General features: G+C 36.0%; 1 protein-coding gene across 5 annotated transcripts in view; it reads left to right on the top strand.

Moving 5' to 3' along the window:
• Positions 1–13,083, top strand: part of IL1RAPL1 (interleukin 1 receptor accessory protein like 1) — a 1,160,102-nt gene that overhangs the window by 902,048 nt on the left and 244,971 nt on the right. For all 5 annotated transcript variants that reach the window (XM_075913277.1, XM_075913279.1, XM_075913280.1 and 2 more), the window contains one exon: positions 7,092–7,166. In XM_075913277.1, the coding sequence (XP_075769392.1) occupies positions 7,092–7,166 (75 nt within the window). The remainder of the gene's footprint in view (positions 1–7,091; positions 7,167–13,083) is intronic.

Below are 13,083 nucleotides of genomic sequence, written 5' to 3'. Positions count from 1 at the left end.
TATTTTAACTATATATGCTCAGCATCCTATTTTTTTTAATTTTAGTTCAGACTTTATTATAGTTTGTGATGACAGTATTTTGATTATCTGAGCCTTTCTGTTGAGGGCCACTGAGAATTGTTGTATATGTTCAAGAAAGCGAATAGGAAAAAAAGAAGCAATATGTGCAGCTTTATAGCTTCCCTGAATTCACAGGGCTGGCTCAAATGTTTTGTCAGCTTCAATTAGAAATGAACAGATAATGATAAACCCAACATCTGGTTGTACACGTGCTCATCTCCCCCAGTATCCCAGCTGTCTTTGGTCATTAGGGGCCACATTTACTTAACGTTGAGAATTACTGTTTACAAATATTCCTGCATCTTTGCCTACATTTTGTATTTCTAGTTCCAGATTTTTATTGCTACAAACATTTGCATGATAACAGGATCTTTGTTTCTTAATCTACTCCTGCTGCTGCTGCTTCTCTTTCTTCTATTTCCAACCTCAGAATTGTTATTGTAGAAACAATTTTTGATGTCACAAAGGGGATTATGACTTCAGGAGTGAAATAAGCAGCAGTAGCAGATGAACTGTTAAGAAACCATAATCCTGTTTTCACTCAAATATCTTGAGTAATTATTTTTTTAAAGGAAGGGGTGATGAAAACTATGAGATTAAAGCCAGAGACAGAATCCTTTCTAAATACATGCTGTTTCACACCTTTTTCAAAACATATCATCATATCTTAAATCAGCCATGGAGATAACTAAATTACATATGGGCCCATTCCAATCATCTTACTGAAGCTTAACATACCTGATGCCTCTAAGGTGATGCTGGATCCAGCTGACCTATCTGTGAAATGCTGGATTAAATAATTGAACCAGTTTTCTCCAGGCAATTTTGCAGAATGTTTTTGGCAGATTGTTGGGTTGTCCATTTCAGGTTGGCTTAATTATAAATCTTGCTCTTGTGCAGCCTTTGCACTTCTTATATAGCCCTATATATAGCCTTTGGAACTTAGGTAAGCAGAGAAGACTTGTATGGTATAAAAATTCATTTTCTAGGTACACTAAAGAACTAGGAACACAAGCTATTAACATTGGAGTTTTGGAGGGACATTGGAAATTGAACATTAGAGGCTTTCCTTCTAAGCTTAGCATGAACTGTGATATCAAAATGGACAGCAATGAAATAGTGGTGGCAGTGTCCTGCATCAAATGCATTCTATTTCCTTCCTGAAGATAAAAGATACTTGGCTTGGAAGGGCAAGCTGAGACACTACTAAGAATAAGAAATTAAGGAGATCTTAGACAACTAGGTTCAGAAACCACCAGTACCCCAGGTTCAAAGAATAGAAAGGAATGTGAGAGAGAGGAAGTCAAGACACAACCCCAGTAATTCATAACCGCTAGAGGCAAGATATCATAGTGGCATTCCACATAGTAGGAGAGGGTTGAGGATAGACTGCAGTCAACAGAGACAAGAGAAGCACTCAGAATTCCACACCATTAGAGTTGTCCAATTGTCCAAGGTGTCAGACCATCCTTGTTGGAGATTCAATATTCAGAAGACAACTACATAGTGTGTTGCTTTTGCAGAGCCAGGAAATGAGATACCTCTGTAAAGGCTTCTGCAGTCTCTGGGCAAATATCTATTGGTGACAACTCATATTGGTACTAGTGACACTGTATTGTAGGATATAAAATGATTTCAGGGGACTCAGAAGCATATTGAAGAAAAAGAATATTCAAACAATTTCTCTGAGATTCTTCCTGTCCTGCAAGCAAAGGAAGACATACCTTCTAGAAATGAATCAGTTAGACAAGTGGTAGGATGTAGGGTGTTGTTTCTGTGCAACATTGATCATCTTCTCTAGTTTCAATGGCATCCCCCTCAAAAGAAAGAGACCAATCTCCTTGTGAATATGCTGGCTAGAGTTTTTTGAAAGGAGTTAAAATAACAGCAAAAAGGAAAGGATAAATTAAAAAGGACTCTATGAGCACTGAGAACTAAATCAAGATGTTGAGTAACTAAACAAAAAACAAAGGACGAGAAGTGAAGAAATTCTTGAATTTCCTATACATTAATGTTAGGAGCTGAGATAACCAATAAGAGGAATATGAATTAGAATTGCTCATTTATGAGCATAAATTTGACCTAGATGCTATAACTGAAACTGGTGGGATGTTTCAAACAATCAGAATATTTAAATAATAATATTTAGTAATGAATGAGTGGGCAAAAAGGGAGGAATGGTGCTCTGTCAAAAATAGTACAGGTTGTTTCTGACTCACAGATAACTTTGAAGAATATGATCTTCACTGTTTATGGATCCCTGTCCTAACAGATAAAGCACAAAATGAAGTGCTAGTAGCTGTCTTCTACAGTCCACTAAACTGTGATATCTTGGCTTTTGTCATGTATAATGACTTCTGGTAAGTGATGACTTATCTGTAGTGAGACCTATACAACGTGCATAACATACTTTCACACTATTCACGTTTTTAAACAGATAACTTTCAGATATTTACCTGTTACAGTTTCTCTTATTTTTCTTTACAATACTTGCTACTTATGAAAGGTATATAACCATTAGTGTAGTTGTAAATCCTGAGGCATTTCATGCCTACAGAATAATCACTTCTTAGAGCAGTCAACTTGGCCTAAACTCGCTAGCATTAATTATACTAAGGAGGAGTGACTGCATCTGGAGTCTGCATCCATTGTGTCCCCTCTATTGAACAAAACATTCTTCTCCTATCTTGTTTGATGTCCTTTGCCCCATTCTTTCCATGCTCCTAGATCTCTGCCGTCATCCCAGGAAACAGCAGAGGGCATGGAATACTGCCTGTTGAGCAGGAACTCTACATTGAAAAGTCTGTCTGGAAAGTAGGAAATATGTTTGAGGAACATGAGATCCTCTGCCTGTGTGGGTAGGGTCATATCCTGTCTACTTTAGCGACATAGAGAGGACATAGGGAGGAAGATGAGGGCTTCAAGAAGAGGGGAGAGATGCATTACCTTATAATTCAGTGTGGGAATACTTCCCCTTATGCTCAGGGGATTCCTTTCCTTCCTCCTCCTATTCAGTCCTACAGTGAAGTTCTAATGTAACACTAGAGTCATTACCCCAAAAATGGATTGCGAAGTCATGAACAAATGATGAATGAGCCTGCCTCATGAGACCTGGCAAAGTGAGAAGCTGAGCTGGAAGAAAACTTGAGAGATTCTGAATAGCTTGAATTAGAACTACATATGAATGAGTACAACAGCCCTCTGCTGCTTTAGAATAGTTCAGTTGTGTATAATCAGCCTATAAGGAAAGCAGATAATGAAGATTTTTTATTAGTTCAGTTGGTAGGGATATTCTGAGGTTCTGGGAAGGAGGAATCTGAATTCTCTCCTTGAGATGTTTGAAGGGGCTATGGAGTATAGCATGTTGATAATGGTTGACAACCGTGGAGTCCTGTTTGGGCACTGATTTTTTTTTACCGTAGCACAACAAACTTTGTAATACCAGTGCAAAATATGTAGAAAAGGGCTCTCCCAGTAAAATTCCTGGTGTATGTTCTATTTTAACTGTAACTGAAAGCATTTTGTTATGTTAACAGCTATTGCTAAAAGTTATTAATTTGTGTAATCTCCCATGACATTTTTGTCACTCTTTGAAATATCTATGAAAAATAAAGGGAGGGAAAAAAAGGTTTTATTTGTAAAACTGATTAAATAATACAAATACTGCAAAAATGCTTTGTGTGTTAAGATTTAGTGGTATGTTGCAAAACTTAGATATTGTTTGGGAGCAAACTTTATGAATAGGAAAATAAGGTGTTTAATCTGCTAAAGAAACCAGTTAAAATATAGGCTCTGTCAATTTCTCTTGTTTTTGAAGAATATGTAGAAGAAAATGTTGTACGGTTAGAGGACTAGGAGCCAGGACTTATGTAGATTCTACTGGGACACTATGGTAATTATTTGACACCTCCCCCTCAGTTTACCTGCCTGAAAATTCTGTAGAGTAGAACTTGTTAAATGTTTTGGCTTTCGAAATAGTCTATCCTCCCAGTTAAGAATACATCCCAAAGAGTTTTCCCTAGATGGCCCCAGGTATTGCTGGTCTGAAGCCACATAAAATGTAACTTGTAAGATATGCATAGCTCCATTATAGAGCTTTTTAAACTCAAGGATTTAAAGGGCCTGAGCGCTCTCTGCTGCAGTAGTGGCGATGGCAGCCAGGAGCCCCAGGCCCTTTTGAATTGCCAGACCCATGGAAGTCGCTGCCTTTCCCTCCTTCCCCCTCCCTGTTGGTAGGCCTGAGTATAGGGTTCCATGAGGAATTTTCATTCTTAGCAGCATAAAGAAATGGGAACTTGGCCCAAAATTGAGGCCCTACGGTGGATGCATTGTGGTTACCCCATTAAATGATGGATGTAAACTTGACTGCCCACAGAATGTATCTTCTTAAATGGCCATTCAGCAGAGTTATCCTCTTTGTTATACTTGTAGTTGCAATGACCAATTTATTATATACAAATTAAATAAATATTAAAACATACTTACTGAAGCTGCATCTTCTCTGATAATCCTAGAGCTGCTATAAGCAAGTCTAATGCTTCAGATAAATGTCCCTGGGCATAATGACAGGGCTTTATGAGATTAACATCCCTAATCCCTGCTGCACTAAAGTGATCTTCTGTAGTTATGGATATTTACAGAAAACTGCTACCTTAGCTCCTGCTACCTTAGTTCCAATGCCTCAGGGAAGTAATGTAAAGAAAACTGAAATGTGGATCTGTTGCTGTGTAACTTGGGTGCCTTTCTTACTCAGATTATCTCTACCAGTTACTATGATCTCATCTACACTTAAAGCACTGCAGTGGTGCCATTGTAGCATTTCAGTGAAGACATTACATATGCCATTGGGAGGACTGCTTCTGTCACTGTAGGTACTCCACTCTCTAAGAGGTGGTAGCTAGGTGAGAAGGAGAACGCTGCCCTCAAACTAGTGCTGTCTCACCCAGGGATTAGGTCAATTTAACTTGACATTCAGATACACGTTTTTCACACACTCAAGAAAAGTGGTTATACCAATGAAGTGTATAGTGTAGCAATGAAAGAACTTTGCTTTGGAGACTATTAAAAGAGATTGAGAACCTCAAAATAGGTACTGGTAAGTAAGCATTGATTTGATAATTTCCATAAACTATGGCATAGCTACATTTAAATGACAGACTTATAAGTCTTTAAAGAGCAGTTAACAAAGGTGAATGACTAACTTTGCAGTTTAAACCAATATAAGTACTTAAGAAAAGTCATATCCCAGAAACTTAACTTCTTTCTCCTCCCACTCACTTGACCTCCTTCCAGAGAATGAGACAGAAAGAGAGACAAAGAGAGAATAAATGAATTCAGATTCAACACATTCTAAAGTAATATACGTTCCAGTAAAGTAAAGCCTTTCAAAAACTGTGGGCTGCCTAAGAGGTTTAACCCAGTAAGTGCAAAATGCATTTGCACAAAGGTAAAAGAACTGTTGTTGGAAGGATCTACCAAGATTTTGTGAATCAGCTGTAGCTCTTTTGATGTTTTTTAGACATAAAGACTTGACCCAATGCCTAAACAGTGATGACTGGGTCAGCATTCCAGATATCTAACCAGCCTGGCCCCTGACAGAGAAGTGGAGGAGAGGGAGAATCTGTAGAGAGGAAACCTTTTAAGTTCAACCCCTCTTAAACAATCAATTCTGTGCTTGCTGCAGAGTTGAAAAATTATGATGGATTTCAGGGTACATGGGTATTTGAGTCAGAGATCACAAAAAAGCATAATGAAGGCAAAGTAGCTAACTGATTATCTAAAATACTTCTACTATCATTCAGTTCACGGAAAGTGAGGAGACTCAGTAGGACAAACACATATCTGTGTGTATAGTGCCAACTCGATGCAGGGGGAGGAGTAGTGATTCTGACAACCTGGATGGAACAAAGATTATAAACTCATGTCAAATATGCTTCAAATCAATGATAGGCCACACTATCTATTAAAGAATCTAAAATCAGTAGTCATTAAAAAGTAAAGCAACTCAAAATGTGTGAGTGTCTATAAAAAAGTGAAAGGTTTTCTTATGGACATATATTGCTGGTATTGAAGAAAAATTTTTTCCTGTGTTTCGGTCAGAGATCAGTAAAAGCAAGACTTATTTACAATAACAATAATTAATGTGGATTCAGTCAATTAAGTCGGTAGATGAATAAGATAAGAGTGCCAATATGTCTGCATGATTTGACGTTTGAGCTTTGCTTTTTTAAAAGAAAATAATGTACATAAAGATAATACGTTAGGGGTCGAACCTACAATTTGATAAGCTCCTTTTTACCAGCTGTCAAAAACCATCAGTGGTCTCAGACAGCAATTTGGAGGTGGTTTGTGGTAACTTACAGAATCAGACCTTATTGTGTAGATTGAAAATGCCTAAATATATGTCTAACTGCTCTAGTATTAAGGAAGACTAAAAATGGAAGAATATGTTTGTGGAAAATCTTGATACTTCTAAACTATTTCAATTTCCCAGATTTCAAAAATTGACTTGTTTTCTGACTTTTCTCAAAAGTGTCATTAATCCTTTTACTAATATTCTAATTGATATTTTTGTCCAAATTGTGTTGGAAATCATTAACAAACACCTTTGATTACTAAAAATTGTGGTTTCAGTAAACAAATATGTTCTCATACACAATTTTTATTAAAATAAATATTAAACATCTATAAACTTGTCATAGATTTTTTTCTGAAAAAACAAAAAATGTTTGTTATGTTGTGGAAAGTTTGACAGATACATATTTTTGGTAAAAAAAAAAACTTATGTGCAAAAATCCTTGACAAGATCTAAATAGTACCTTGAGTATGAAAAATGCTATTTATAAGTGATGTATTTATCTTACAGCTAGAAAACAATATACACATCATAACATCTGAATGCATGTACATAATCTGTGTACATTTTAATTAAATAAAGGGTGGCATATTAGATGACGTATGTAAATGTCAAACATTATTGTATAATGTATAATATCCAGAATAATTATATACATATGATTTCTCCCCTCTAGCACCACTTACAGATAAACCACCAAAGCTTTTGCACCCTTTGGAAAGTAAACTGACGATTCAGGAGACCCAACTAGGTAAGTACCAATCATGTAATGCTGTTCTTTACATTGTGCTGATGTCATCCTGTGTGAGAATGATTGATGATGATGATAAAGTTTTCTTTGAAAGACATGAAAGAACATTAGTGTTTTGCTACCTTTGTGCTTGGGTTCAATAAAAACATGTGTAGCATAATTCTCATAAGAATATTATTATACGTAAATATATATTAATGAATACCTAAAAAACGTGCCTTCCTATTTTAAAAATTTGATCTTGAGGATATGGACAATGTTAGTTGAGTTTGGGGTATCTTTCTAATATTGATCTAAGTCATAGGATTTTAAATCACATGTGCTGTTGCAACATGTTTATCTAATATACATGTTTATGGTTCCATGTGTAATTAAGATTCAGTGTAAAATTAAAACCTGCCAAGTTTGTTGTATTTCAATTCAAATTCCTCTGCAAGACTTCTTTTGCCTTGGGGTTTAGCTATAAATCTACAATGATACTTTGTAATTTATAAATATTTGTGAAGTCCTCAAATCAGGCAATGATAAGTTAATATAAAAGTGTCTGGCTATTCTAAGAGGTTTTGTGGGTGTTGTGGTGTAATATACAGTATAGAATTATAATGTATGGTATCTAAATGCAAATCAGTTTTCTAATGTGTTGGCGGATATTCTAGCTTTATCAACAAATGGAAGTAAGTTTGGTGGTTAAGCCTGAATAAGTAGCAGACATTTGTTGACATTCCCTGAATAATGTTAAGGAGATACTATTGAGGAGACATCTAAAATAGGAGGAGTGGGTAAGTTGAAAATTAGGCCTGAAATTAATTGGCAGAGAACTTTATACTGTGCTTGTCCATGCTATGCCTGTCACTAGCCAGTATTTTGTATTCCTTCACTTTAATAAATGTAAAAATGGTGTGATCAGGAATAGTTGGTTCAGGGTATAATATGTTAAAATACATGCACATGCACACCTACAGTTTCAATATAATTCCTTGAAGTATTAATTCTTAGAGGCACTGTTTTTATGGATAATGGCACATAAATACCAATGAGTGTAGGACATCGTGTCTGGTTCCTCTCTCAGTCCCATGAAAAGCCCAGGGAATGTAGTCCAAAATAACTCTGCATAACTGTGTTCTTGACTAATGTTGCTTTCAGAAATGTCATTGGGTAAAAATTGATATAGCTTTTTTTTACTTTTTGTTGCTCTCTTTGCTAAATGTACTACATCGATGAGATTTATTCAAAAAGCATGTTATTATTAATTGTTATTTAGTGGCTTTTATCTCTGATTTTTAAGATTAATCATATCTTGATTTCTCAAAGTTCTAAGAAATAGAATGAATAATTTTTGAAGGGCATGATGGTTATGGAATATGCAGTTCTCAGAAGTTAAATAGTTGCAGATAAATGTGAAAGAATTAACTTGAAAATGTTAATTTCATACACAAATTGGAAGGACTGACCATAAATTAATCTCAAGTGCTAGTGGCTTGTCTTGTCTCAAAAGGATACAGAAATTATATTAATTAATTACTTAAGTATCTGTTCAATAAGCATATGAATGCCAGACTATTGGAATTATACTGAATAATGATCTTCAAACTAAAGGTCCTGATCCTGCTACAATGTACCATCATTTGAGTTAAATCATGAGTTGTCTCATTGACTTCAGTGAGATGATTGAAATGTTTTAAATTAAACAAATACATTATACATTGGCAGGATTGCAGCCTTAAAATTTCTACAAATTATCCGTTTGACTTCTCTATCACAGAGACACTGAAGTTGCTGGCATTCACGTCTGAATATTATGGACTCTTCCCATGCTGAGGATCCCAGTTGAAATAAATATCAGTATTTTTTAGGAGAAATATTGATAGTGTCTGCTTTTCCTAGACTTAAGAAAAGATGGGTAAGGTTTTTTTAAAAAGGCAAGTGTAAAAGTTGGAGAGCAAAAACATAATTTTTTTTTTAGGCTGGCCATGTGAAAATATTTCTTCTTCCAATTTGTATGGATCAGACATTTGTAATTTCCTCTAAGCTAGCTTTATCAGCATGACTTATCTTCTACTTGGTCAGAATGCAGTTGCACAATTCCTCAGTGATTTGAGCTACTGTGACCAGATTCGGCTCGCTTTGCGTTCTGTGCATTGGTTGCATACTAAAGGTGAAATCAGTTTATATTACCCTTATTGGTTTAGAAAGTGGAACTAGCACTGGCTGTATTCAAGACCTCCTCCTTGAACCTTATCTGAAGGGTTTTTGCACTCAATTCCTCCTCCTGCTTAAAGAGTTCTGCCATTGCATCTGAACTCAGTAAGCAGTGAAGTTCTTGTTGTGCTGGCATCTACATGTGGGACTCTATCCCTCCTGAAATCTGGCTCATTTCTTCTCTCTCCAATTTTGTTTTAGAGGTGTTACATTTTTTTAAATTACCGTTGCTTTTGTTCTATTATTCTGTTCATATTGTTTGTTTACCCCCTTTCTTAGTAATTTTATAGATGTTGGAATGTTCTTTATATTAGTCAATGTGAAATAGCTTTTTTGATAGTTTTTTCAGCACCATGAGCACAAGATAATTCGGGCATGGTAAATCCAAAGTCCAGTGCCTGGTGAAATTTAAAATGAAAATCAAAATCCTACACTAGATCTTAGATGCCAAATTTTACCTGTTAAACTATCAATAATAACTTGCATTATTAGCTGGCATTTTAAAATAATTGCCTTTCCCCTTCCCTCCCCCCCCCCCCCCCCCCGTTCTTTAAATAAACAAGTATGCCTGACTTTATTCTGAATATAGTGTTCTTCTCTGGAACAGTAGAGAGCAGGTGTGTTCATGGTAGGCAATTTGTTAAGGATTGGCAAAGCAGCTCATAAAAATGGATTGAAACATCAATGACAATTTTGATTCAAAAAATGAACTGATAGACATTTGAGGGCAGAAGTTACGTTAATTATTTTTTCTTGATTTGTTCTTATTGTTTTTCTTCTCTCTTCTTCTTATTGATTTCATGGTCCTATCCAGAACTGGAAGTTGAATTGCCAAAAGTCTGCGGAAAAAGGCTATTCTTGAACTATTTTCAGACAAATAGAAAGCAGAAAATAGTAAAAAAAATAATAATAATAATCTCCGTCACTCTGTGAACACAGCAAACATTTTTAGACAACTGCTTGGGTTAGCAGCCACATGCACTGTTTGTTCTCTCCTGGTGGTCAGCAAAGCTTTTTGCAATAATATTGAATTAATTACCCTATGATGAATTGGCGGCTCTCTTTCTTTTTTTCCTTTTCTTTTCTTTTAAAACCAAAAGAGACGCTAACACTTTTTCTAGTATATTGTTTCTAAGAGAAAGATATAGAGAATTCCCAAAGGTCAAGTTTCAGTGAAGGAGATTAATGATCCATTTATATCACAATGTATTTTATATTTTTTTACAGGAATTTGGCCTTGTTAATGAGAAAAGTACTTCTTAACTAGTCTAATCAGAAATTATATAACTAAATACATAGCTAAAAAGAATTAACTAGCACTTTGTATGTGGCTGTTCTAGTTCTCAGGCTGATTTGCCCCATGCATGCACTCCCCTAAGGACAGACCTAGATGTGTTACTACTATATGACAAGTTATGTACATTAGTTTAAAAGTTATTTTGAATATTATTCTTTATAATTAACATCTTCACGAGAATATACATGAAAAACGAAGACCAAATTTGTTTAAATATTGTGCACGTTGTACATTTAAAAAAAATGTGCTCTATTGGTGTTGTGAACAGCAGCTTTTAAAACATAGACATCATATACCTTCTTTATAGTCCCAAAACGAAAACTCTGAAGACTGTAGAATGCATTTTAAGCAACATCAGTACTATTCTAATGAACTGAATGTCCAGTTAATGTTTAATATGGAACTGAGTTTAGTGGAGATATCTTTCTAAGCATAATTTGCTTTATTGTATTTATATTATTAAAAATGCGCACTACCTAAGCTCAGAGAGAATTCAAATCTGACAAAAGGACACAATAAATGTAAAGAGCCATTTACATTTTATAGTGGCAGTCTATTTATTTTTCAGTTAATAACACAACTGTTGGCCCACTTTTCAAATTCACAAATTTAGGATTTTTTTTTGCCTAAATTTAAGTTAATCACAAAAAATGTAATTATTATTGGCCATATTATTCTTTAATATTTATATAATGATACTGTCCAGAGGACTCAACTAAATGAAAGTCCCTGCCTCAAAGAGCTTACTATCTAAGGGTACGTCTAAACTACGTGGCTCCATCGATGGAGCCATGTAGATTTGTTGTTTTGGCAAAGGCAAATGAAGCCGCTATTTAAATGATCACGGCTTCATTTAAATTTACATGGCTGCCACGCTGTGCCGACAAACAGCTGATCAGCTGTTTGTCCGCTCAGCGCGCTAGTCTGGACGCTCCCTTGCCGACATCAAAGCCCTTTGTTGGCAGCCCCGGTAAACCTCATCCCACGAGGAATAACAGGGCTGCCGATAAAGGCCTTTGATGTCGGCGCGGGAGCATCCAGACTAGCACGCTGAGCCAACAAACAGCTGATCAGCTGTTTGTCGACTCAGCATGGCAGCCATTTAAATTTAAATGAAGCCGCAATTATTTAAATCGCGGCTTCGTTTCTCTTTGCCGAACAAACAAATCTACATGGCTCTGTCGATGGAGCCATGTAGTTTAGACATACCCAAATAGTGCAAACTGTATTGTAACCTCCTGCTTTGCGGAGGTAAACTATTTCTTATAAAGATCAACACTCTAACAGTCATAAAAATCATATAAGAACATAAAAACAGCCATACTGGGTCAGACCAAAGGTCCATCTTGCCCAGTCTCCTGTCTTCCAGTAGTGGCCAATACCAGAAGCCCTAGAGGGAGGGAACACAACATGTAATACTCATGTGATCCCTTCCCTGTCATCCATTTCCATACAATCAGAGTCTTGGGACACCATTCCTACATAACCTGGCTAATAGCCATTGATGGACCAAACCTCCATGAATCTATCCAGCTCTTTTTTGAACCCTGTTAAAGTCCTAGCCTTCACCACATCCTCTGGCAAGCAGTTCCACAGGTTGTAAAGGTAAATTGCCACACAATTTTAAATGGAGAGCAGGGTAGAGAAGCCAGTGATTTATACTATTAGTGACTGATCCTCTTAAGGTTTCAAGCTTAAACTTGCTTTGGTTAAGCATCAAGAATACTTAACTCTTATCTGACATTTACTTGCATAATCCAAAACTCTGTAATTTCATCTATATGTATATAAAATATGATCTGATGCACAAAACCTTTTGTAAGAAATTTATCAAAAGCAAAACCATAATAAAATGTAGAATGCTATATAGTATACAGTGCAATTTAGAAATAGGCATATACTGGACATGATTCACATACTTTAAAATGGTGCTAATAAAAAGCCCATAATCTGTTAAATTTCAAACACCAGGATTGTTCTGCAATCATTTTGCCTTTGTTTTTGGCTTGAAGCTACACTGAATGTTTCCGAATTACATTCAGATTCCTCATTAGGACAAATATCCTAATATAGAAACATCTAAAGGCATTATCTGGTAAGAACATAAGAATAGCCATACTGAGTCAGATGAAAGGTCTATATGGCCCAGTATCTTGTCTTCCAACAGTGGCTAATGCCAGATGCCTCAGATGGAGTGAACAGAACAGATTATCATCACATGATCCCTCTCCTGTCATCCATTTCCAGACTCTGAAAAACAGAGGCTAGGGACACCATTCCTACCCATCCTGCCTAATAGCCATTGACAGACCTAACCTCAATGAATGTAACTAGTTCTTTCTTGAACCCTGTTAAAATCCTAGTCTTCACAATGTTCTCTGGCAAGAAGTTCCACAGGTTGACTGTGTGCTCCATGAAAAA

This window comes from Pelodiscus sinensis, chromosome 1 (genome assembly GCF_049634645.1).
Source record: "Pelodiscus sinensis isolate JC-2024 chromosome 1, ASM4963464v1, whole genome shotgun sequence".
NCBI lineage: Eukaryota > Metazoa > Chordata > Testudines > Trionychidae > Pelodiscus > Pelodiscus sinensis.
The sequence above is the reverse complement of the archived record's forward strand: the minus strand, read 5'-3'. Positions and strand labels throughout refer to the sequence as shown.